General features: G+C 41.9%; 1 protein-coding gene across 6 annotated transcripts in view; it reads left to right on the forward strand.

Annotated features, from left to right (window-relative positions):
• The window catches only part of SHANK3 (SH3 and multiple ankyrin repeat domains 3), a 595,219-nt gene that overhangs the window by 511,439 nt on the left and 57,427 nt on the right, over positions 1-26,353 (forward strand). For all 6 annotated transcript variants that reach the window (XM_077474101.1, XM_077474102.1, XM_077474098.1 and 3 more), the window contains one exon: positions 258-393. In XM_077474101.1, the coding sequence (XP_077330227.1) occupies positions 258-393 (136 nt within the window). The remainder of the gene's footprint in view (positions 1-257; positions 394-26,353) is intronic.

A 26,353-nucleotide genomic window follows, 5' to 3' on the forward strand; every position in this document is an offset into this window, starting at 1 on the left:
TATCCATCATTGTCTTACATTGGTGCAAGTTTAGCAGCATGTTGAGGAATACATAGTAAGTGATATTGATGAGTCAAAATGTTTTCAGAATCAGTAACCATCCAAAAATGTATGAACCTAGAATGATAACATGAATTGTATTACTGTACAAGATTTTTAAAGTGTACTTTGTATAAGATGTTATGTAATATGTGTAGATCAATAAACTATTTTTAATGGGGTAAGCTTTAACATTCCTTTATGTGCTTTATTCCCAGGTGAATGGTGTCAATGTAGTGAAGGTTGGCCATAAGCAAGTGGTAAATCTGATTCGCCAGGGAGGTGGCATCCTGAGTATGAAGGTTGTGTCTGTGAGTCGTAAACCAGAAAGTGAAGAGGCTATGCGTAGGAGGGGTAGGTGTACATTCCAAGGCCTAATTTGTGCCTACCTGGTTTTGAGAAGAAAATGTGTTATGGCTGCTCTTAAACTTGAAACAAAACTGTGCTGTTTCTACTGAAGCTGTGTAGATTAAGGCTTTTTGTAGTAAAATGCAAATCTAAATGTGAATTTATTGATCTTGCATGGGAAAATTGGATTTCTTGTCAACGGACTGGAAATGAGTTTCAGGGCTGCTGAGTGTGCTCTTTACAACAGTGTTCTCAGATTATCTTGTAGCCACAGCAGGTTTTTATTGTTTTACATATGCTCTGGAGGGCCATGCTGTTAAAAGTTATTTTGAACTTGGTTATACATGGGATGAGGATTTTATTCCGTGAAAAACAATTAAGATAGATGAATCCCTTGAAGAAAAAAAAATTGGACAGAAAGTCGTTTGCCCGGATTATAAATCTTCTGTTGATTTCACCTTGAAGAATGAGTGCCTTGTTCACAGGTTACGACCTGTTCATATGTCAACCAATGGCATAAATTAATGACTTGCATATTTCAGCCTATTACCCTACCATAAGAAAAAATAAAACGCTGTTTCTTGGATTTGTAATGTAAGCAAGGTTATGTATGTAAATATCTTATGTTTCAAGTTGAAAGTGCCATACTTCACAATCTTCACAGTACTTCAGTGGATGGTGTTTTCCTACTCGTGTGCATAACCTAATTGATTGTTCTCTTTGTTAGTAGTCCCTAAGATGTACTCTGTAGATACACTACACTGCACTTGCAGGGCGATAGAAAACGTCCTGCAAGCAGCATCTTTGGAGCGGTTTGCGAGCAGTGTATACACCGCTCCTCCACCGCCCCTGCCCATTGGAATGCATGGGCAGCGCTGCTAAAGGGGTTAAAAGCAGCCCGCTCCCGCCCGAATAGTGGTCGCCAAAGCGCCGCTATAACAGTGGTAAAGCGCCGTTAAGACTAGCGACGCTTTACCACTACCGCCCCCACCGCCCCAGTGTGAAAGTGCATCAATATTGAATGTAATCCATTATTTTGGCACAACTAAAGTCCCATAATTACTGTATTCTCTCTTCATCCCTGGAAGTTTCTTTAGAAGATAGAGGATCTGTATTTTTCTCATATATGCAGAGTTGTCCGTAGGACCTATAATAATGACTTTCATCTTCATATTCACTATGTTTGAATAAAAATAAATCTTTTGTTGACTGGACTGAAGTTATGACAAAAATAGCTTTTTGTGTATCTAAACCCAAAAACAAAAATGTAATATATTGCATCTGGTTTAGTACTAGGAATTCTGAATTCATGTTACAATGCTCATAAATTACATCCTCTACATTAATTAGTTCAGACAGATATCTATGATTATCACAAATGAGAGAAGTTCATTCCTTTCATGTTTAAACATCAACTGTAGAAACTTAATCTTATAGATCTAATAAAAATGCTGTGTTACTATTTTCTAATAGGGGAATAGTATGGAAATGCTGCTCTTGCAATTATCAGAGTCTATACAAATGCCAGAATTTATTAAGAAAAAAAAAAAAGTAGCCAATGACATAGTAGCAGAGTTGACCATTTTTTTGTGTATTTTGTGAAAACATGTGGTAGTATTCAATAAACTGGATGAAGCATTTTATATCATTCTTTTTAATATGTATGTATCTTTTTGAATGAAATTATAATAAGAAGAATTAGATGTACTTGGAAGAAACGCTAGGAACATTGGCCCTAGGGGATTAAAATCTGGGCTAGATTTTAGCCCTTTATCAAGGACCTGTAGCTTGAGTGAATGTGCACCCACAAGGGAGCCTTTTCTATGAATGGTCAGAAGGAATGGGGACATTAAAGGCATCCAGACAGGCTCAAGATAGCACAAATTATCAGTTTATGCAGACAGTGTCCTATTTTTATTTCCCAGTCACTCACTACTCTTCCTGTTATAATGCCTGAGCTAAGTAAATTGGGGCAATTGACCAATTTCAAAATTAATTACCCTAATTTGTAAATGTTACCTATCAATATCCCTGGGGAACTTTCCTTTCTTTTGCACCAATCCTACTCATTCATATTGTAAACTGAGTATCTAAAACACCATCCACATCTTATCAGATTCTAAAAGGTTATATGACCCTATTAACTACAGGGCCCTTCTTGACAGAGTAAATTCTTAACTCCGCATGTGGCAAGGTTTATCCCTTACTTAGCTGGGGATAATAAATGTAATTAAAAAGACTGTTCTTCCATGTTTTATTTACCTGTTATATACTTTTCTGATCACCCTCCCTCAGTCCTTATTCTGGCATATGAGAAGACTTTTTTTGACATTTGTGTGACACAGGAAGAACCCCAGATTAGCATACATGCTCTTTTGTAGATAGAAAATGGATGGTGGTTTGGGTCTCCCTAATGCCCCGTACACACGAGCGGACTTTTCGACATCCAAAGTCCGACAGGCTGAGTCCGTCAGACTATCCGATCGTGTGTGGGCTGCAACGGACTTTAGAAATGAAGCATGCTTTAAATTTTCCCGACGGAACTCCGCCGGACCCGGTCCCCTTCGAAAAATCCGCTCGTGTGTGTGCTACTCCGACGGACTAAAACCGACGCTAGGGCAGCTATTGGCTACTGTCTAGGAACTTCCTACGTCGAATCCAGTCGTACGTCATCACGTTCGACTCCGTCGGAGTTTGGTGTGATGGTGTGTGGTCAAGTCCGTTCGGTCGAAAAGTCCGCCAGAACTCCGTCGGAACTCCGGCGGAACTCCGGCGGAACTCCTTTGGAGGTCTGTCAGACTTAATCCCTCTCGTGTGTACGGGGCATAACACACCTTTATAATATAAAGCAATGGTTCTGGTACGCATATCCAATTGGAATTGTAATAAGGTATGGGTGCTGTTAAAAAAAGGGGGGGGAAAGGATCTTGCTGGCAGACCATGGATCCCGGCCACACATAGTAGTCTTTCAGGCTGGACATCACCTCACACAATAAGGATTTTAACTGTCTGGGATAGACTGAAAGCAAATGGGGGGCAGGCCCCAAAGATTTCTCCTTTGGCTCAGTTAGGGAGTTTCCTCTGGTTCACACTGGGGGAGGATGTGTGTTTCTTTAGAATGTGGGTGACATACAGGAATTTGTGCTAAATTTTTGCTTACTGCCAAATTGCTATCCTTGGAAACTTTGAGAAATTCATTAGGGACTTTCCTATGGATCTCTGGAAATACCAACAACGCTCTGACTTCAGCTGGAAAGTAACCCCTAAACAACATGTGAAGTCCAGTCTTTCAACATTTGAGTCTTTATGCGCTATCATCCGAGATACAAGACTACTCCTTTCCCAGCTGTATGAACTATTACTGGAGTTCTCCGCTACACAGCCCCCTTACTTTATTAGAGAATGGGAGAAAGAACTTGAGACTGCCGTAACATGTTACACCCTACATATGGGTGTAACGTGTAGCATGCTCCCAAAAGAGAACTTATTTTCAAGTCATACGAGAACAGCTTGACCCCTCACTTACTTAAAGGTGAACTCCAGCTTATGTTAGACTTTACTTAGTAAGTTTGGGCTATTCAAGCAATGAATACAAAGCTCCCTCTGATTGGCTGAGTTAGAGGTTGCGACATCATCAGCCCGCCTATCTGACACAGAGGAAGCTTTGTATTCATTTGCTAGAATACATTGCTTTCTCTGAATGGCTGAGTGCCATTCAAATAGACTCTACTGCGTTCTGGGTATGAGACAGGAAGTCTCGGCTCGAACCCGGAACACAGTGCAGTATGCTCTTTGTGGCCTCAGCTACATACAGTTTATATCACACATCCAGTGGCCCCATATGTTAGTGAGGGACACAGTTTGTTTGTGTCAAGCTGGCCCAACAAACTGTGCAAAGTCTAACAAAAGCTGGAGTTCAGCTTTTAGAGGGTTGTAAAGTCTTGTTTTTTTGTTTTTTCTTAAAAAACAAACACGTTATTACTTACCTCCTCTGCGCAAGGGTTTTGCACAGAGTGGCCCCAATCTTCTTTTTCAGGTGTCCCTCCACGGCGCTCCTGGCTCCTCCTTTAATTGAGTTTCCCTTGAGATACTCGTGCTGCTGCATCCATGTACCCAGACAGCAGGACCCGGCCCCGTCTCCCATGTCATTGGATTTGATTGACAGCAGTGGGAGCCAATGACTACTGCTGCTATCAATCTATCCAATGAGGACCAGAGACACCGTCTGGAGCTGGTGTGCTCATCCCTGTTGATGGAAAGAGCACATTTTTACAGCAGCGTTTTTGAGCTTTTTTTGCAGCTTAAAAATGGCACTCTATGTTATTCAATGGCCTCATACACACCATGGCGTTTTTGAGCTGTAACAGGCATTGGCGTTTTTACGCTCCAAAAAAAACCCAGAGCTGTAAAAATGCCAGACGTCGGTAAAAGGTATTAAGCATGCTTTAACTAGGCTTAACGCTGTATAGACAGCGTTAAGCCTCATCCGGCGTTTCTCTGCCTCTATTCAAAATGAATGGTTCCCTATGGAAACCCATTGATTTGAATAGAAGTCGCACCAGAAGTCAGGTCAAGATGATCTGACTTGTGGTGCGACTTGTGTGTTGAAAATCTTGAAGGGAAACCCCTGCCAAAATGTAAAAACAAAATTATGCGCAAGGTCCCCTCCAAGACGATACCAGACTCTTCAGTCTGGTATGGATCTTGAGGGGAATTCTCCCACACTAAAAAAATGGTGTGGGCACTCCCCCCCCCCCCCCAAGAGCCATACCACACCCTTATCCGAGCACGAAGCCTGCAAAGTTAGGAAAGGAGCGAGCACCCCCCTCCTCCTGGACCATACCAGGCCACATGCCCTCAACATGGGGGTGGGGACTTCGCCCTCCACCCCCAAAGCACCTTGTCTGCATGTTGATGAGGACAAGGGCCTCTTCCCCACAACCCTTGCTTGGTGGTTGTCGGGGTCTGTGAACGGGGGCTAACCGGAACCTGGAAGCCCCCTTTAACTAGGGGGCCCCCAGATCCTGCCCCCCACCCTAGGTGAACAAGTATGGGGTACATCGTACCACTAACCATTCACCTAAAAAAAGGGTAAAAAATAAACACACTACACGGGTGGGTTGGGTGATGATGTCACAAGGGGCGTGGCCACCAGATTACATCATTGCGTGGCCCCGCCCCATGGCAAGTCATTGCACACGACATAGCATTAGATCGGGAGATCAAGTCGAGTCAACATCGGAAGAAGAACAGAGCGAGAAGACCCAGTAAAAGAGCAAGAAGACAGCGGAGAAGACCCGGCAAAAGAGCAAGAAGACAGAGGAGAGAGGAGAGAGAAGACAGCAGAGAGAGAAGACAGCACAGAGGAGAGAAGGACCGGAGAGAGGGGGAAGAGGTTGCCAGAAGAGGGAGAAGAGCGGGAGCTGCCTTAATAAAATACTTTAAAAACCTGTATAGGGGATGATGTCACAAGGGGCGTGACCACCAGATTACATCATCGGGTGGCACCGCCCCATGGCAATATAAGTCATTGCACTACACCGGGAGATCACGTTGAATCAACATCGGAAGAAGAACAGAGCGAGAAGACCCAGAAAAAGAGTGAGAAGACAGCAGAGAAGACCCGGCAAAAGAGCAAGAAGACAGAGGAGAGAGAAGACAGCGGAGAGAGAAGACAGCACAGAGGGGAGAAGCACCGGAGAGAGGGCGAAGACGTTGCCAGAAGAGGGAGAAGAGCGGGAGCTGCCTTAATTAAATACTTTAAAAACCTGTATAGTGTGTTTAGTTTTGCCATTTTTTTAGGTGAATGGGTAAGGGTACAATGTACTGCATACTCATTTACTTAGGCTGGGGGAGGCCAGGATCTGGGGGCCCCTTGTTAAAGGGGGCTTCCAGACTCTGATAAGCCCCCGCCCGCAGACTCCGACAACCAACAGCAAGAGTTGTCGGGAAGAGGCCCTTGTCCTCATCAACATGCTGCTTTGGGGTGGGGGTCGCAGAGCCCCCCCTGCCTCAAAGCACCCACCCCCACATGTTGAGGGAATGTGGTCTGGTATGGTCTGGGGGGGGGGGGGCGCTCGCTCATCTCCCCCTTTCCTGACCTGCTGGGCTGCGTGCTCAGATAAGGGTCTGGTATGGATCTTGGGGGGGACACCCACGCCATTTTTTTGGGCGTGGAAGGTTCCCCTTGAGATCTATACCAGACTGAAGGGTCTGGTATCGTCTTGGGAAGGAACCCCGCCCACATATTTTTTTTTAGATTTAGGTTGGGTTCCTCTTCAAGATTCTCAGCACGCAAGTCGCACCGCAAGTCAGATCATCTTGATCCGACTTCTGGTGCGACTTCTGGTTTTGAATTGTTCACTTTGAACGTGGCTGAAAGCTAGTGCGGCTAAACACGCATTGACACCAAATTGCGTACAAAATCAAGTTTTTGACGCCGCTTTTTTCTTGGCTTTGGTACTAGCTTTACAGCTAATTTTTTAAAACATCTGTGTGTATGGGGCCCTAAGTTCCACACAGCTGCCTGCAGACCACAGGGCCGGCATGCATTACACAGATCCAGAAATGACATGGGGGATAGACTCGGAAGTGACAGTACATTTTTAAGATATGCAATTGTTAATAAAGTATTGTGCACTGGCTATTGTTACTATCCACCGGGGGGGTGGGGCCGTATGGATGACAGGGGCTGCTAGCTCCTCCCCTTCCCACACTTATACTCCTGGGTAATTTTCCCTATTTAATCTTCACACTTATCCGACTAATCAGATAACCTGAAGCAGGGGCGTGTACCCAAAACATGTAGTGTCTCCAGCCAGCAATGTGTGATTCTCTTTGTTTCCTTGGCATTGGCAGTTCCTAATTGGCCCCAGCAGCAGGATTTGCCCATACTCTTCGGATTCATTTGGCTGACTTCTGACAGGCTGTGACATCACTTCTCGGCTTCGTACACAGTGCGAGCGGCCACTGTATACTGGCCCCAACAGTTCCTGTGCATGCAGTTTAGTTCCCCCTTCATCGGACTTCTGGTCCTGGATGGGCCCCCCACCAGCGGTGCTCCTGTGTTCTTTGTGCAATGGCTTTGTGTTGGGTTTCCCTAAGCCCCTGTGTCATCCATGCGGCTCCAGCCTCCAGGTACTGTCAGTTTTTTTAAACCAAGTCTCTGCATGACCATCAATTGACTGCTGTATGCCTTGGTGAACATTTTTTTTTTTTTTTAACAATAATAAAACGTTTTTACTTTGCTTCTGAGGGTCCTATTTATGTCTGCTGATCAGCGCTGTTCACCCCTTTGATTATATTTAAGCACATTCTCAGAAGGTACATTTTTAATGCTTTAATCTAATGCTGGCCACACTATACGTAAAATTGGCCGAACCCATTTTTGAAAAACGAACATTCGGCTGTGAGAGCAAACGATAGTGCCATCATGTAATGACCGATAAATTGTTCACTGGACAAAAATTAATACATTTTTATGCAAACAGTTCGGACAGAAAGCTAATAAAGTAGGAGATAGGCGGACAGATTGGGGTAGGGCATTCCATAGGATTGGAGAGGCTTTGGAAAAGTCCTGGAGGCGAGCATGGGAGGAGGTGATGAGGGAGCTAGAGAGCAGGAGGTCTTGAGAGGAACGAAGAGAGCGAGTAGGTTGGTATTTAGAGACTAAGCTAGTGATGTAGCTGGGGGCAGAGTTGTGGATGGCTTTGTACGTATTTGTTAGTATTTTGAATTTAATTCTTTGGCTGAGCGGAAGCCAGTGGAGTGATTGACAGAGAGGAGTAGCAGACACAGAGCGATTAGTAAGGTGGATGAGACTGGCAGCAGCATTCATGATGGATTGAAGAGGTGATAGACTATGTAGAGGTAAGCCAATGAGAAGGGAGTTGCAGTAGTCGAGGCGTGAGATGACCAGCGAGTGAATTAAGAGCTTTGTTGTGTAATTGCTTAGAAAGGGGCGTATTTTGAAGATGTTGCTGAGGTTGAGGTGGCAGGATTTGGACAGTGATTGGATGTGTTGCTTGAAGGAGAGTTCAGAGTCCAGGACTACACCTAGATCCTTGGTGTGTGGGGATGGGCTTATGGTTGTGCCATCAATTTTGACAGTGAGATCAGGGGAAGGGGCATATGGGGGAGGAAATGTTATAAATTTGGTTTTGGATAGATTGAGTTTGAAGAAGTGGTGTGACATCCGGACTGACATATCTCATAGTAAATTAGTGATACGTGAGGAGACAGAGGGAGTGAGCTGAGGGGTAGAGAAATAGATTTGGGTGTCGTCAGCATAGAGGTGGTATTGGAAGCCATGGGAGGCTATCAGTTGACCCAGGGAGGAGGTGTAGATTGAAAATAGGAGCTGTCCAAGAACAGAACCTTGGGAGACCCCAACAGAGAAAGGAAGAGGAGAGGAGGAAGTAGAGTTGTAAGAAACACTAAAGGTGCAGTTGGATAAGTAGGAAGAGAACCAACGAAGAGTACAGTCACAGAGATCAAAGGTGTGGAGTTTTTTTGAGGAGGAGGGGATGGTCAACCATATCAAAGGCAGCAGAGAGGTCCAGGAGGAGGAGTACAGAATAATGTTGATTGGTTTTGGCCGTTAGTAGATCGTTTGTTAGTTTTAGGAGGGCAGTTTCTGTGGAGTGTTGAGGACGAAATCCAGACCAAAGGGGATCAAGAAGGCTATTATCAGCGAGGTGGACGCTTAGTCGGTTGTAGACCAGAGGTTCGAGGAGTTTGGATAAGAAGGGGAGCAAGGAGATGGGGTGTAGGTTGTTAGGATTGGATGGGTCCAGTGAGGGTTTTTTAAGTATGGGTCTGACAAGTGCATGTTCTTGAGAGTTGGGGAAGATGCCAGAAGAGAGAGAGAGATTGAAGATGTGGGTTAGTGAGTGTAGCAAAGAGCCAGAGGGTGAACCTAGCATTTGTGAGGGAACAGGATCCAGAGGGCAGGTGGTAAGGTGGACATTACCAAGTAGTTTAGCAACTTCAGCTATGGTGGTGGGGTTGAAAGAGGGAAGTAATGATTGTGCCTGTGGGCATGACGTGTAATTTTGCTAGGTTTCTAGGAATTTCCGTACTTTGCGCAGTGTAACAGCAGTGCTCCTAATGAGTAATGACTACAATCTATGAAAATCTGATCTAGCTTAACGGTGATATGAGAATATTATTTTATGCTGGATTATATAGACATTTTTAAGATAGTAGTAAGCAAAGAATAAATTCAGTTGATGATAGAAAAACACATATATGCATTAAGTAAAATTTGCATGCGTTCGTGTTGCAGTAAAGCAAACTTATAAATGTACAAGTGGGTGATTAATTACAGATACTCATCATCTGCAGTAAGTAGAGGGATACATAAATAATGCATCCATAAAGCAGCTATTGTATACCAACAGTTTTATTACTATGAAATAGTAGAGTATTTGTACTGTGTTAGCTTTTGAAATTACACCGAGTTTGGGTTTAAGTGATACAATTTTTTGGCTAATTAAAGTTATTAAAAATGCAAGCTTTTAGGGTAACTTAGATTCCTTCTTCAAAAATGTATAAAGCCTTAGGAAGGGGTCAAATTGTCCTGAAAGCTTGCATGTATAGTAACTTAAATGAACCATTACTGTGACATATTAGGGTTCCTCCAACAGCCTGTTTTGTTTCCACCAAATGTGGCTGTATTGATGAAATTCCCTTTGTTACTTAAAAGTTTATCTATTACGGTTAACATATTTCACTTGTTTCTGGCTTCAGCATTTTGTACTCTGACATGGAAAATTACATGGCTGTAAATATAAGTGCAAATTCATTAGAACTTAGTATTTATTTATTTTGAAAACATTTCTGCTTTCCTATTACATACATTTTTCTAAAGGAAGAAACCCATAAATACCTAATTTTTCTTTTAGTAACAGTATTTTGGCATTCATGATATGGTATGTACATGGATAGAAACCTGGTTACAGGAGCGCATCCAGAGAATAGTGATTAATGGCATATTTTCTGAAGTGGCTAGAGTTGTGAGTGGTGTGCCCCAGGGCTCTGTTCTGGGACCAGTTCTGTTTAACTAGTTCATAAACTATATAGATTTTGGATTAAGTAGTTCAATCTCAGTGCTTGCTGTTGATACAAAGCTAAGCAGGGCAACAACTTCACAACAGGATGTGACATATTTATGAGAAGACCCGGTTAAAATAGAAGGATGGGCAGGTAAATGGCAGAAGAGGTTTAATACTGAGAAATGTAAAACAATGCACTTGAGAACTAAAATAATGAATGCAAGCCCCTCGCTAGGGGGAGAACCTTTGGGGGAATCAAGGATGGGAACGTTTCTGAGGGTCCTAGTAGATCACAGACTGGGCAAAAATAGGCAATGCCAAGCTGCAGCAAGCAAACTAACAGACCAATCTTACATTAAAAAAGGTAAACAAGGTAAAACTATAATTCTACCTATTTCCAAAACCCTGGTTGAGCCACATCTTGAATATGCAGTACAGTTTTGGTCACCAATCTTCAGAAAGGATGTCTTTGAACTAGATAGAATCCAGAGAAGGGCAACAAAGCTAATAAGAGCTGGAGGATTTCAGTTATGAGGAACGAGGGCAAAAATTAAACATATTGTCTATGGAGAAGGGGCTCTGAAGAGCAAATTTGTTCACAGTATACAATATCTTAAATGGTGACCAAAGGTAGCAGACGTATCATGGCAACTGAAAATCTTAATAGAGGTTAAGATTGTATTGTTTTCCATTTTAAAGGATGGGAGGATTTTGTTTCTTTTTAAAGCATTTGCATTCTGAGTTTGTGATTCAAAAGTACTTAAGTCAGACGCAATCAGGCAATTAGCATTTTTTTAGGTAGGCCAGGAAAGACAGCCCCCCTACTTTCCTCAAATAGATTAATATCCTTGTGCAGAGATATGTTGGCAAAAGACAATGAAAACAGTGTAGTAATGTGAGTTATTGTTTAGTCTCTTCAGATACCAAGGAACTGAACAATAACAATTTTACAACATCATGTATCCAGGTTTATTATTAACAAGTCTTTTGATGGGCCTTCTCTCCATGTGTAAACACAATACATGCCCCTCCTGTCTATGTAAAAAATAGCCTGCCATTTACACACACAATGTGTACTAATCATAGTATACGATCAGACTCGTAGACATTAAAGTCCTTGCCTGTCTAAACAGATTTATTTTTTTAGCCAGCATCACACAACATAGAAAAAAACAACATGTCCAAGAGCATGAATGTTGAATGTTTATCAGTAGGTATGACTGTGTTGTAATCTGTAATTCTTCTGCAAAGAATAAAAAGTGCATGAATTTTCACATTTTTCTAATGCTAAATCTGAGGTTAACCATAGGGGTCCAATTATTCCTCCTACTCACATAATTATTGCTCTTCAACAGACCTGTCTGTCCATGTGCAAGAACCTCAGAGGTCTGCTCTTTCCATTGCTTTCTCTATCTGTTTGCTTGTCCTCTATTCATCACTATAAAAGAAGCAGCTAAACTGAGTCAACGGGTATAGATTGGTTATGAATCCATTGTCTCTAATTGTTTTTGGTACCAACTGTTATCATGTTATGTTATGCACATGGTGAAGTATTTAGATTTAGGAATACGTTTGATACCTCCGATTTTTTTTTTTTTTTTTTTACTTAATTGAATTATTTGAGGCTGTTGGATAACATACAAGGACATATTCATTCATACAGAAAGGGATAAGGAGGGAGATCTGCTTAGCCATGTCACTTGAGGTGTTAAAATGATCACACTGCAGTTTGTTTCCATTGTTTTGTAATGACTAGCAAGGATTAGCTGGTAATATCAATGTACCTCTTTTGTAGACAGAAGCTCCATGTGGATTCTATTGTGTTTTTGGTTCAGTAGGAAATTGAAAGCAAAATGTTGATTCATAATTTTTAAATGTTATGCTGTACCACAAATCAGCATGCTTAAAGGAATCTGCCACAAACTTCAACAGTATATGATGAAAAAATGCAAAAGCAGAAAAAAATCACCAGACAAAACGATTAGTGAATCCAAAGATATTGCTCATTTTATGCAAATCCTAACTTTTCCTGGCAGAGTTGAGCTTGGTCTCGACTCAGTCCAAGTCTTACCCTTCGTCCTTTATCAGAGTAGGCAGATATGCTGAGCAGGAAGGAGCTTGAGAAGTGGGAGAGGCATGAAAAGTCAGTGTTTACATATACAGTTGTGTTTATAGGTTTACACTATTTTTCAGCGAATATGAATGATAACACAGAAATGTTTCTTTCACTTATGATTAGTATTTGGCTGAAGCCATTTATTATCAATCAACTGTGTTTATTCTTTTTAAATCATAATCACAGCAGAAACTACCCAAATTACTCTGATCAAAAGTTTACATACCCCAGTTCTTAATACAGTGTATTACCCCCTTTAACATCAATGACAGCTTAAAGTCTTTTGTGGTATTTGTGGATGAGGCTCTTTTTCTTCTCAGATGGTAAAGCTGCCCATTTCTCTTGGCAAAAATGCCTCCAGTTCCTGTAAATTCTTGGGCTGTGTTGCATGAACTGCACGTTTGAGATCTCCCCAGAGTGGTTCAATGATATTGAGGTCAGGAGACTGAGATGGCCACTCCAGAACCTTCACTTTATTCTGCTGTAGCCAATGATAGGATGACTTGACCTTGTGTTTTTGATCATTGTCATGTTGGAATGTACATGTACGTCCCATGCGCAGATTCCTGGCTGATGAATGCAAATGTTCCTCCAGTATTTTTCCATTGAAGTATTACATGTGTATGCTTTTTGTTATCATGGTTCAGTCCTTGTCTAGTCCTGCTCATAGCCTTGACCTTTTTATGTTATATAGATAATGGCCTTCCTGTGTTTAAGCTTAAGTACTAAGATCGCTCCTAATTGTTCTACAGTAACTGTTTAGATTCAAACATATGACTTTCTAGGACCGATTGTAATCAAACTGGAAGGTACATGGGAAATCCAGACAGTTTCTAGTAGTGATATTTGATACACGAGGAGTAATATATCCCCCTCAGTTTGTCCAGTGCTTTTGCTTTCTTTTTGTTTTTTAAATTGGACCTGTCAATGTGTAGGAGGCATTATGTTGTAGTGTACACATATAACTTCCTTAGCTTCAATATTAGAAAAAATATGATTTTGAAACTTCGCTGAGTTAATCTAATTATCCCAATCAGGTATTAATGATTGTATCTAAGAGCCAATTGATGCACATTGGCATTTTAAATATGTTTTATGTTATGAATAATTATGTTAAGTAGAACTAATGGCAAAACGTTTTTTCTTTCATTTTGGATAGAGACAGGAAGAGCTATAACCTCTGGCACTTTTAAAAATGTCATCTGTATCCCATAACATAGATTTCCTTTTACTTCCTGTCCCATATCCAACAACAGTAACTGAGAGGAAATCCCTTCAAAGTGTGAGAATCCCTTGTTATCATCACAGTCACCAGAACTAGTATCCCCATTGGTTGTTTTCCCCTCTACTCCTGTTCTGGTGATAACTGAACAAATAGAGGGGGTGAATATCCTCAATGAGGACACAGACAGCAATAAAAAAAAAAATGACACGTGTTCCTTTTTGAAAGTCATGTTCCTGCAGCCTGCAGTGCTTAAATGATCACTTAACCTCTGCAGTGCATTGGCAGCTCCACTGCAATGGAGCATGTTTTCCTTTCCCTGGAGATGGACTTTAAAATGGGGTTTATTGGCCCTGTAGATTGTAAATGCTTTCACCTGCAAACATTCCAGATCATACGCCAAACTTACATGTGCTTCAATGTCATTTCTGCTGTGCATCTGCCACTGCCACTGTTGACTTATTTTATTTATTTATTTATTTTTTTGCTTTTTTATGTTTGTGTGTGTGTTGTTTTTGGTGCTTTTTTTATATTTTTTTCAAATTATTACTGATCATTTTTAAGAATTTCTTACCTGGCCACTTTTTTTCTGTGTTACACTGGTAAACTTGGCAAAACACTAGTAGCCAGTGGTGACCGGTCCACAAGGGGCGCAGGGGTGCCACTCCCCACAGCCCACACCATCTGTGTGGCCATGTTCTGTGTGGGGCGCCAGATCAACAGGTCTCTATTTGGTCCATCACCCCCTCACAAGCACATGGCCACAGCCCGAGGCCCCAATTGGCCAGTTTTATGTTGACCTCAGGGTGCAGAGCACTACGCCCTGAGTCCTCTCACCTTGCGATACCAGCGAATTGGCATCTGGCTTCCTGCCAATCAGTACTGGAGGCCAAAGACTGAGTCAATGCAGGACCAGGCGCCGGGCATGAGGGGAACCGTGACTGCTAGAGGGCTCTGCTCGTAGGGTGAGTGCAGAGTCCAAAGTCCCTGATTTTTTGTATTAATAGTAGTTACCAGGGGATAGACACCTTCTAGATTATCTGTTAAAATATGAAAACGTTATGATGTGTGAGAGCGTACATAAATTACTGTTGCTTTTTTCTTGCACCTGCAGTAAGGCAAAAACAGAGAGTGTGATTTACTTGTATTGTATCTTAGCTAGATTTCTTTGTTACTGTGGGAGGTTTGAAGGGCCCAACAGCTACCCCCGCCCCCCTTACACACACCACACATAAAAATCCTCAGGCACAAGCTGCCACTGCTAATAACAGTGCCATTTTGTAGGACACCCACAAATTTTTCACCAACAATTTTATTGTATAGTTATTAGAAAAACTGAAATCAGATAGTGGTACTGTAGTCAGGATAGTATCTACTTTATATACAGAGCTACCACTGCACTATACCGTCCACAAGTAGAGAACTTGCACTGAGAGAGAGAAGAAATGGTTGCATGTTACTTGAGCTGCAGCCCTGTCATTGTCAATATTTATTAGTCCTGGCCCCTTCACATTTTAGATCCTCATTTGACTTTACCTACGGTTATTCTTGATAAACACAAATAAAATGCCCAGTGTGAAAGATCATTTTAAATGTTCTGCTTGTGTGATGGGCCCTGTTAACTTCCCACATTAGGGGTGAGTGAAAGGCATCATGGTAAATGTAATGTCTCATGAGCCATTTGTGACTCTTAGCTCTCTAAGGTTTGCTCGCAGCAGCCTTTCTGAAGGTGCACAGCTTTGAATTTCACATCTGTCTATATATAGCAACTGTAACATTAATTTCCTTGAAGCATTTGAGAAGTATTTGAGGAATACTGTCCCTCATGCATGTCAATTTATAGGAGGCATTAATAAACATTATGAAAGATCTATAATTACATAGTTAAGTTGGTTAAAAAAGACATATTTAAATTAAATCCAACCTCCAGGAAAATAGAAAAAGATCTGTATTGTCAGAAGCCCTAGCTGATTCGAGGAACATTTTATATTAACGGGAAATTTAGAAAATTCCTGGATCAAAATTCTGTCAGAGCATGCACAACGGAAAAATGTTCCAATACCAAACCACCACCGGCCTAAGTTTAATTCACACATGCTGCCATCATTGCCATCTTCTGTCTCCGTAAGCACAACTGACCACCATTAACACCTCTTTCAAACAATGCTGCTCTGGCACAGATAACATCTGCTCCCACAATGGTAGACCATTACCTTTTCATACTGGGACCATTGCTATTGTTCTTTGTAATGGCACACCTTATTTTTTGCAGCTGTTTTACAGTTGCAAATACTGTGAATGTTTTGTAAACAAGATCCATACTGTGCTATGAAGGATTCTTTCTGTCAGGTTGCAGTGTTTGGACACTATTAAAACCCTGAATATACAAGTAAACATACTATTAAAAAATATGTATAAATGTGAATCAAATGTGAAATTGTTATACAGGTTCTTAGTAATTATACTAATGTATTATTTTTTGGCTGAAAAGTCAACTCTCTGTCTCCAAATGTTACTTTTTTCAAAAAGGATGAAATTCGGTTCAACCAATATGTACAATTTCTTTAATCTTGGTGCACAAAATGACAATTGAATTTACAATTTATGGTTAAAATAAGCTACCTCCCTGCCTCTAAAGTGGACTGCCACAATTTTTTTAAATATGTTTCTACCAAACAACAGGTTTTTTTGTTTTTTTTTAATGAAATCTGCCCGCTATCTCCCTCAAAAATAGTGGCCTGTCCAAAAAGGTATAAAATCTGCGTGTCAAATCATTCAAATGTTCCAATCTTCTGTATGGGAAAAAGAAAAATGTAATTGTAAAATGCAATCTGCTTGTTCTCCCTCTCGCTCTCTCATTTTTCTCACAGAAATAGTGGACAGTCTAAAATGGATTAAAATTTTGTAGCAAATCTGTAAAAGTTTTTACTTCATTCTTTGAAAAAAAGGAACCTATTTTTTATTGCAAAATGCAATTTGCTATTCTCTCCTAATAAATTGTGACGTTGACAACCAAGGGTTCAAAATTGTGGTGCAAAGCTGTATGCTTTTTCAATTTTCAGTGAAAAAGTCAATTTTTAAATTTTAGATGCCATTGGCCTACTCAATCACTTCGGAATTACAGCTGGTCTATACAAGCCTTATAACTTTAATGTAAACGGTATGCCTTTTCAATGTTAAGTATCCAAAAAAGACACTAATGTTTATTTCCAGATGCAATTTCCCTGCTCAATCACTACTCAGAAATTGTGACTTAAAAAACTGCTGACTAGCTGTGGTACAAAGCTGTATGATTTTTCCATCTGTACGGTCCAAAAAATGGCACACGTTTATAATTTCCCGGCTCAATTTTCCTGCTCAGTCACTTAGACATTGTGGCCTGTCCATCAACACATAATGTGTTGCAAAACATTTTTTAAAAATTTTCATGTGTTCAAAAGAAGACACATTTTTCATTTATGTTTTCTTTCTAACTGAAATTAGTATCAATAAAAGTTTAAAAGGTGTCTTACAAAACTGTAAGATGTCTCAATCTTAGAAAATACGCAATTTTTTTTTAATGAAAGCACCCTGCTCTCTTCCTCTGAAATAGTGGCATATCAAAAAGGCTTCAGAATAGACATTCTTATTTTTATTTATTTCATTAGCTTATGCCTGCTCTCTTCCTTTGACATATAGAAGGAAAAGGAGTACATATTGTTCAGCAAATCAATGCATTTCATCTGGCTTGTGGCTCTAAGAAAGCATTTGAATTGAAGCATTAAATTTGATTTCAAGATAAAACCTGCTTAGTCTAGCCATCTTTTATTGCAGCCTAGTAAAAATGTTTATACAGTGGGGAAAATTATTATTTGAATCTCTACAGATGTTGCTCACTTACAAAGAAATGAAGGGTCTATAATTTTTATTATAGGTGTACTTTAAATGATAGAGACAGAATATCAACCAATTCAAGAAAAAAAACACGATACAAATGTTAATAAATTGAGTTGCAGTTCAATGAGTAAAAAATTTATTTGATCCCCAAGCAAAACATGACTGAGGACTTGGTGGAAAAACCCTTGTTGGCAAGCACATGGGTAAGATGTTTCTTGTAGTTGGTGACCAGGTTTGCACACAACTCAGGAGGGATTTTGGTCCACTCTTCTGTATAGATCTTCTCTAAAGCCTTTAGGTTTCTTGGCTGTTGCTTGGCAACTCAAAGTTTTAGCTCCCTCCATAAATTTTTTATAGGATTAAGGTCTGTAAACTAACTAGGCCACTCTGTGAACTGAATGTACTTCTTCTTGAGCCACTCCTTTGTTGCCTTGGCAGTAAGTTTCATGCTGGAAGACCTATCCATGACCCATCTTCAGTGTTCTGACTGAGGGAAGAAGGTTCTCATCCAAAATTTTACAATACATGGCCCTGTCTATTGGCCCCTCAATGCGGCAAAGTCAGCCTATACCTTTAGCAGAGAGACAGCCCCAAAGCATAATGTTTCCACCTCCATGCTTGACTGTAGGGATGGTGTACTTAGGGTCATAATCAGCAGTTTTCTTCCTCTAAACATGGAAAGTTGAGTAGATGCCAAAGAGCTCAATTTTGGTCTCACCCGACCATAGCACTTTCTCCCAATCCTTCTCTTAAACATTTAGATGTTCATTGGCAAACTTTAGATGGGCCTGTACATGTACCTTCTTGAGGAGGGGGGCCTTGTGGGTGCTGCAAAATCCATGGCGGCATATTGTGTTGAAAATGGTTTATTTGGTGACTGTGGTCCCAACTGCCTTGGGATCATTCACAAGCTCCTTCCATGTAGTTCTGGGCTGATTACTCACTTTTCTCTTGATCATCCTTACCCATGAGGCGAAAGCTTGCATGGAGCTCCAGATCGAGAGCGATTGATGACTATGTTGTATTTCTTCCATTCGTGAATAATCGCTCCAACAGTTGTCTCCTTCCCACCAAGCTTCTTGCTGATGGTCGTGTAGCCCATTCCAGGCCTGTGCAGGTCTACAATCTTGTCCCTGACATCCTTTGACAGCTCTTTGGTCTTGCCCATGATGGTGAGTTTGAATGGAAGAAAGAGATTCTGTGCACAGGTGTATATTATACACATAATGAGTTGTTAGGAGCACCTTCTTAAATTGACAGAACTGTGTACCGCCTGAACATATACTGTAGCCAGTCTGTGGGAGACAGAAGTATTGTTGGTTGGAAGGGAATCAAATCCTTATTTTACTCACTGAACTGCAACTCAATTTATAACATTTGTATCGTGTTTTTTCTGGATTTTTGGTTGATATTCTGTCTCTATCATTTAAAATACACCTATGAAAAAATGTATAGAACCTTCATTTCTTTGTAAGTGCGCAAACTTACAAAATCTGCAGGGGATCAAATATTTATTTTCCCTACTGTATGGTGTGCAGCACAACCAAGCCATATATGAAATATTTGGCTTTTGACTGTGACATTACAAACAGACTTTTTTTCCACAATAAAAATGCTTCATCTTCTCCTCTAACATAGTGATCAAGTACAAATGTTGCATAATGTGGAATGCATCTCTAGAATATTTATGGATGCTGTTAAAATATCATAATTGTTTGCTTGAAAAAAATGTACTCATCTCTCCTTACATTGCTGCCCAAGGCCCCAATAAAGCTGCTTACACGCTCCAGTCATTGTGTGAGAATTTTAGCTTTTGTCTCTCAAATACTGTAATTTTTTTTCTTTGGCCAAGCAACAGACTAAGCTCTCGACTGTGGGTTTGTGCTATGCTGCACTCTAGGTTGACAATTCTATTGTGTTTTTGGTTCAGTGGGAAATTGAAAGCAAAATGTTGATTCATAATTTTTAAATGTTATGCTGTACCACAAATCAGCATGCTTAAAAGAATCTGCCACAAACTTCAAACAGAATATGATGAAAAAATGCAAAATCAGAGAAAAATCACCAGACAAAACGATTAGTGAATCCAAAGATATTGCTCATTTTATGCAAATTCTAACTTTTCCTGGCAGAGTTGAGCTTGGTCTCGACTTAGTCCAAGTCTTACCCTTCGTCCTTTATCGGAGTAGGCAGATATGCTGAGCAGGAGGGAGCTTGGGAAGTTGGAGAGGCCAGCACCAAGCCTAACTTTAACACGAAAAGTCAGTGTTTGCATATACAGTTGTGTTTATAGGTTTACACTATTTTTCAGAGAATATGAATGATAACACAGAAATTTTTCTTCCACTTATGATTAGTATTTGGCTGAAGCCATTTATTATCAATCAACTGTGTTTATTCTTTTTAAATCATAATCACAACAGAAACTACCCAAATTACTCTTATCAAAAGTTTACATACCCCAGTTCTTAATACAGTGTATTACCCCCTTTAACATCAATGACAGCTTAAATTCTTTTGTGGTATTTGTGGATGAGGCTCTTTATCTTCTCAGATGGTAAAGCTGCCCATTCCTCTTGGCAAAAATGCCTCCAGTTCCTGTAAATTCTTGGGCTGTCTTGCATGAACTGCACGTTTGAGATCTCCCCAGAGTGGTTCAATGATATTAAGGTCAGGGGACTGAGATGGCCACTCCAGAACCTTCATTTTATTCTGCTGTAGGCAATGATAGGATGACTTGGCCTTGTGTTTTTGATCATTGTCATGTTGGAATGTACATGTACGTCCCATGCGCAGCTTCCTGGCTGATGAATGCAAATGTTCCTCCAGTATTTTTCCATGTGTATGCTTTTTGTTATCATGGTTCAGTCCTTGTCTAGTCCTGCTCGTAGCCTTGACCTTTTTAAGTTATATAGATAATGGCCTTCCTGTGTTTAAGCTTAAGTACTAAGATCGCTCCTAATTGTTCTACAGTAACTGTTTAGATTCAAAGATTGACAATTTGTTAAACTTTAAATACAGTGTGTTACTGAAAAGAAGATCAGTGCAAGCTATGTTATGTGACTTTTTTTGCAACTGTTTGGCACTTTGTATAGCCTTAACTTATTTGTTTTTCAGTGTATGTACCATAGATTTTAGCTCGCTTGCTCCTACCAAAACTCAATTCTGTCCTGTCATTGGTAAACAAAAAATCAGTTTCTTTTGCAAAAACGAAAGCCCTTTACACATGGACAGAATGTCGGGAAACATTTGCCGGTACAAAAAATAACCAGCCCCCTGCCCTTAGCCCTTCTAAATCCCATATACCTCAAGTACCAAAGGCTACTCAAAAATGAATTCATTTTATCCTTACAGGAGCCAAGCTCACAATAGCTAAGGCATGGAAGAAACCTAAACCCTTCCTCTTAGAAGCCCAAAAAAAATATCCTGGATAATGACCCAAGAAAAATTTGCCAGCATCCTGACCGATACAATTCTGAAGTTTGAAACAATCTGGGAACCATGGGCTAGATTTGTAGGGATTTCTCTTATTTGCGGTGTTCCATAGGTTCCTCACCCCTACACAACCTCAGGGTAGGCATGTAGCCCTATTCCCTCCCTCTGTCCTTTATTTTCATCTCCCCCCCTCTTTTTTTCTTTCATCCCCTGCTATAGGGGTAGCTGGAGATGACTTGAAGGAATTGTAATTCCCTTCTAACATTTTCCTAATTAGAAAAATAGACAAGTTAGTCCTGAATCTTGTCTAAATATCCAGTCCCCTCTATCCGGATGGCTTTAGGAATCCTTAGGTGGGGCTCTGGGGGAGGTGTGAATTCTTCTACCCTGGTGCAGTCTGAACCCGTTGGGGATACCGGGGGCCAGGAGTGTCTTCATCTCTCAGATGGCCGATTAGGGGAGACTTCTCTGAGGTGGCCAAGTTTATATGCATTACACTGGTTACTTGAAATACTAAGGCCATATTTCAAGATGTTTTATATTTTCATTATCTGTTTATAGGATAACTACTTGTACCTCAAGCTGTCATCCTCCAGGATTTGTTATTAACAATATATAATGCATTGCAATAAATTGTACTGTATACCTTTTGAAAATAAAATCATTTGAAAGAAAAATCACCAGTCGATATGTTTGCCGCCTTCCGTCGGACGTGCATGCTGGAAAACCGGCAGCTAACCGACTCCCGATCAGCGCTCTCAGCCAATGGCAGAAAGCAGTGATCGGAGTGTTCTGGTGAGGGACGATCCCTCTGTCAGAAGACAACAGCTCAGCGGGTGAGATTGGTGAACTAACCTCACATGGGAGCTGTCAGTTTTTTTTTTTTTTTTCGTGCAACCCGATGTAGAGTAGTGTGTACCCGGCTTAGCTAATAAAAATTATTATGAGATAAAAATCAATTATTTTGGGTTGCTGCTGCTGTATGTAAGCCAATGAATAATGTAAAAGTAAAGTAAATTAACAGGCATGCAATTTATGTGATGCCAGAATACAATGTAGCTGAGGCTTTCACTGAGAATCGTAACATTCTGAAATTCCACCTACAGCTTTAACGCAGTTGTTACCCCCAAAACTTCATATTCCTGATATGTGCCTGCTCTACCATGGCTAAAATTATAAATTAACTCACGTAGAGCGCTACCCAGAATTGGGGAACCTACCCCCTATTAAACTCTGTGATTAATGTGTAAACCAAGTTATTCCTAGTAATCAACGATATATAAATGAATAATACATAAATACTTAATTGAAAAGTAAGTGATAATAAATCTTCATTATTGTCAAATAAAGTTATCCATCATGCAATAGTGCCAAAGTGCTGTAGATTCATATAAAGTGCTGTTCATGCTCCACCTTCAGTGTGCCCACTCACTCACCAGCTGCTATGTACCCCCAAGACAGCAGTCAAATGTGCTTTCTAAGTATCCTGTGTCTGCTGGTCCATGTTGTCCTCCCCACTGGCTTGGCTCCTCAGTAAAGTGCTCATGCATAATATGTGTGGATAAAATGGAAAAAGAGATCCACATAGTGTAATTCCATTTATTAACTAAAATCAACAGTTTAAAAACATATCCACTCACATTTTTATGATAGTATACAAGCATAAAAAAAAATGTTTTTTTCGTTTTATCACCGGTCTTATATGACGTCACCACCTGCAGTCAACCTGTTGTGGTTGGCCCCTCCCACAGGGCATTATCAAAGAACCTTGACACACTGACCCCACAAGATACCCTCGCACCAAAATTAATTCACGGTCGTTTACATTTTTCACTCTCATTTAGGTCTAACATTTTTCCAGACAGTGACTAGAAGTGGGTGGGAAGTTGTACTGGGTATATGCTGATGGTTGGAGTTGGCAAGATATGAGGGATACATGCTGTAAGTGGGAGTAAGTGTGATGTGCTGGATGCCTGCTCTGTGTGTGTACTACTGCATCCAACATATTCCCCCGACTTCCACAGGAGGGATAGAGATGTGCTGGAGACCTTCTATGAGGGGAAGGAGGGTGGAATGGTGTGCCACCTTCTCTGGCTGACGGTACTTGTAGTTCATTCTTTCACAGAAAAATGAATGAATGATGCAGCTGTGTGTGGTGAAACTTTAGTGGCTTACTTTTAAATACTTTTGAAAAAAATAAAACATTTTTTACTTTTTGCTGTAATACATCCAAAAAAAACACATTTATTCATCAGTTTAGGACGATATATAGTCTTCTACATATTTTTTGGAAAAAATATCACAATAGATGTATATTGATTAGTTTGCGCAAAAGTTATCGAGTCTACAAACTATGGGATAGATTTTTTTTATTGTTTTTACTAGTAATAGCGGACAAATCTGACCCCCAGAGGCGGCTCTTTAATTAGGCAAATTAGGCGATTGCCTTAGGCCTCGCCCACAGGAAGGGCCTCGCCATCGAGCGATTGCCTAATTTGTCTCTGAGGTGTTGTGCTGCACTGTCTGCTGCTGTGTGGAGTGTCTCTCAAACGGCGGGGTGAGCGAGCGGCGGGCGCGCTGCACACAGCTGCAGACAGAGTGAGCTCCGCGGCGGTGGATGAGGGGGGTGATAAGAGTATGTCCGACTGTCTAATATGCATGGCTTAGGCTGCCTGTGTGTCCAATAGCAGCAGCGCTGTCCTCCGAGTCCTAGCCCTTCCTTCCCCTAACGGCGGCCCCATTGCATGCCGGGAATTGTAGTTCTCCCACAGAGCACAGGCACATAGACTTTAACATGGCCGTCTGGTGCCTGTGCTCTGCAGAGACTACAACTCCCAGATTGCACTGCAGGGCAGAGCTAGAACATCATGTGTTGCTTCTCCAACTGAGTCCTGCTGCCTTTACCAATTTGTCACCAAGGCGAGGAGCAGGATCATCAGGTACAGTTTATATATAGGTTTTTCATATATATATATATATATATATATATATATATATATATATATATATATATATATATATATATATATATATGAAAAACCTAACAACAATGCACCCCCACCAAATCTAAGAGTCCAAAGGCCATATTAACTCTGCATTGACAAGACAGTTTTATTTTCACACATTCTAAAAATAACTTTTCATCTGCTTTACTGAGGATGCTTTACAGTGGCTGTGTTTGATGGCATGGTGGCTGCAATTGATGGCACAGTGGCTGGGTTTAATGGCACAGTGGCTGCAATTATTGAGCACAGTGGCTGCGTTTGATGGCACAGTGGCTGCATTTGATGGGCACGGTGGCTGTGTTTGATGGCACAGTGGCTGCGTTTGATGGCACAGTGGCTGAGTTTGATGGGCACAGTGGCTGCGTTTGATGGCACAGTGGCTGCGTTTGATGGGCACAGTGGCTGCGTTTGCTGGCACAGTGGCTGCATTTGATGGCGCAGTGACTGCATTTGATGGGCACAGTGGCTGAGTTTGATGGCACGGTGGCTGCAATTGATGGCACAGTGGCTGCATTTGATGGGCACAGTGGCTGAGTTTGATGACACGGTGGCTGCATTTGATGGGCACGGTGGCTGTGTTTGATGGCACAGTGGCTGCAATTGATGGGCACAGTGGCTGCGTTTGATGGCACAGTGGCGGCGTTTGATGGCACAGTGGCTGCGTTTGATGGCGCAATGACTGCATTTGATGGGTACAGTGGCTGAGTTTGATGGCACGGTGGCTGCAATTGATGGGCACAGTGGCTGAGTTTGATGGCACGGTGGCTGCAATTGATGGGCACAGTGGCTGAGTTTGATGGCACGGTGGCTGCAATTGATGGGCACGGTGGCTGCAATTGATGGGCACAGTGGCTGCATTTGATGGGCACGGTGGCTGTGTTTGATGGCACAGTGGCTGCGTTTGATGGCACAGTGGCTGCATTTGATGGCACAGTGGCTGCGTTTGATGGGCACAGTGGCTACGTTTGATGGCGCAGTGACTGCATTTGATGGGCACAGTGGCTGAGTTTGATGGCACGGTGGCTGCAATTGATGGCGCAGTGGCTGCATTTGATGGGCACGGTGGCTGCATTTGATGGGCACAGTGGCTGAGTTTGATGGCACAGTGGCTGCAATTGATGGGCACAGTGGCTGTGTTTGATGGCACGGTGGCTGCTTTTGTTGGCACGGTGGCTGCGTTTGATGTCGCAGTGGCTGCGTTTGATGGGCACAGTGGCTGCGTTTGATGGCACAGTGGCTGTGTTTGATGGCGCAGTGGCTGCAATTGATGGGCACAGTGGCTGCGTTTGAGGGCACAGTGGCTGCGTTTGAGGGCACAGTGGCTGCGTTTGAGGGCACAGTGGCTGCATTTGATGGCACAGTGGCTGCGTTTGATGGCGCAGTGGCTGCATTTGATGGGCACAGTGGCTGAGTTTGATGGCATGGTGGTTGCAATTGATGGTGCAGTGGCTGCATTTGATGGGCACAGTGGCTGAGTTTGATGGCACAGTGGCTGCAATTGATGGGCACAGTGGCTGTGTTTGATGGCACGGTGGCTGCTTTTGTTGGCACGGTGGCTGCGTTTGATGTCGCAGTGGCTGCGTTTGATGGGCACAGTGGCTGCGTTTGATGGCACAGTGGATGCGTTTGATGGCACAGTGGCTGCATTTGATGGGCACAGTGGCTGCAATTGATGAGCACAGTGGCTGCGTTTGAGGGCACAGTCGCTGCGTTTGAGGGCACAGTGGCTGCGTTTGAGGGCACAGTGGCTGCGTTTGATGGCACAGTGGTTGCGTTTGATGGCACAGTGGCTGCGTTTGATGGCGCAGTGGCTGCATTTGATGGGCACAGTGGCTGAGTTTGATGGGCACAGTGGCTGCAATTGATGGGCACAGTGGCTGCGTTTTGGCACAGTGGCTGCGTTTGAGGGCACAGTGGCTGCGTTTGAGGGCACAGTGGCTGCGTTTGATGACACAGTGGCTGTGTTTGATGACACAGTGGCTGCGATTACTGGCACGGTGGCTGCTTTTGATGGCACAGTGGCTCCTGTATCATTGTCCGCCCACAGTCTCTGACCATTTCCTGTATCATTATCTGCGCACAGTATCTGACCATCTCCTGCATCTTTGTGGCATGATTGTCTGTCAGCACCCTGTCAGTGGCTCCAACTTTTCATACCGTGTTAGCCAGGTAAGAGTTTGCTTGTTATTACCATAATAAAACCGTCTCCTGTATCATTGTCTCTGCAAGTCTCTGACCGTCTCCTGTATCCTTGTCC

The sequence above is a fragment of the Lithobates pipiens genome, unplaced genomic scaffold (genome assembly GCF_037356315.1).
Source record: "Lithobates pipiens isolate NorthernLeopardFrog02 unplaced genomic scaffold, aLitPip1_a1.2 Scaffold_8, whole genome shotgun sequence".
Lineage (NCBI taxonomy): Eukaryota > Metazoa > Chordata > Amphibia > Anura > Ranidae > Lithobates > Lithobates pipiens.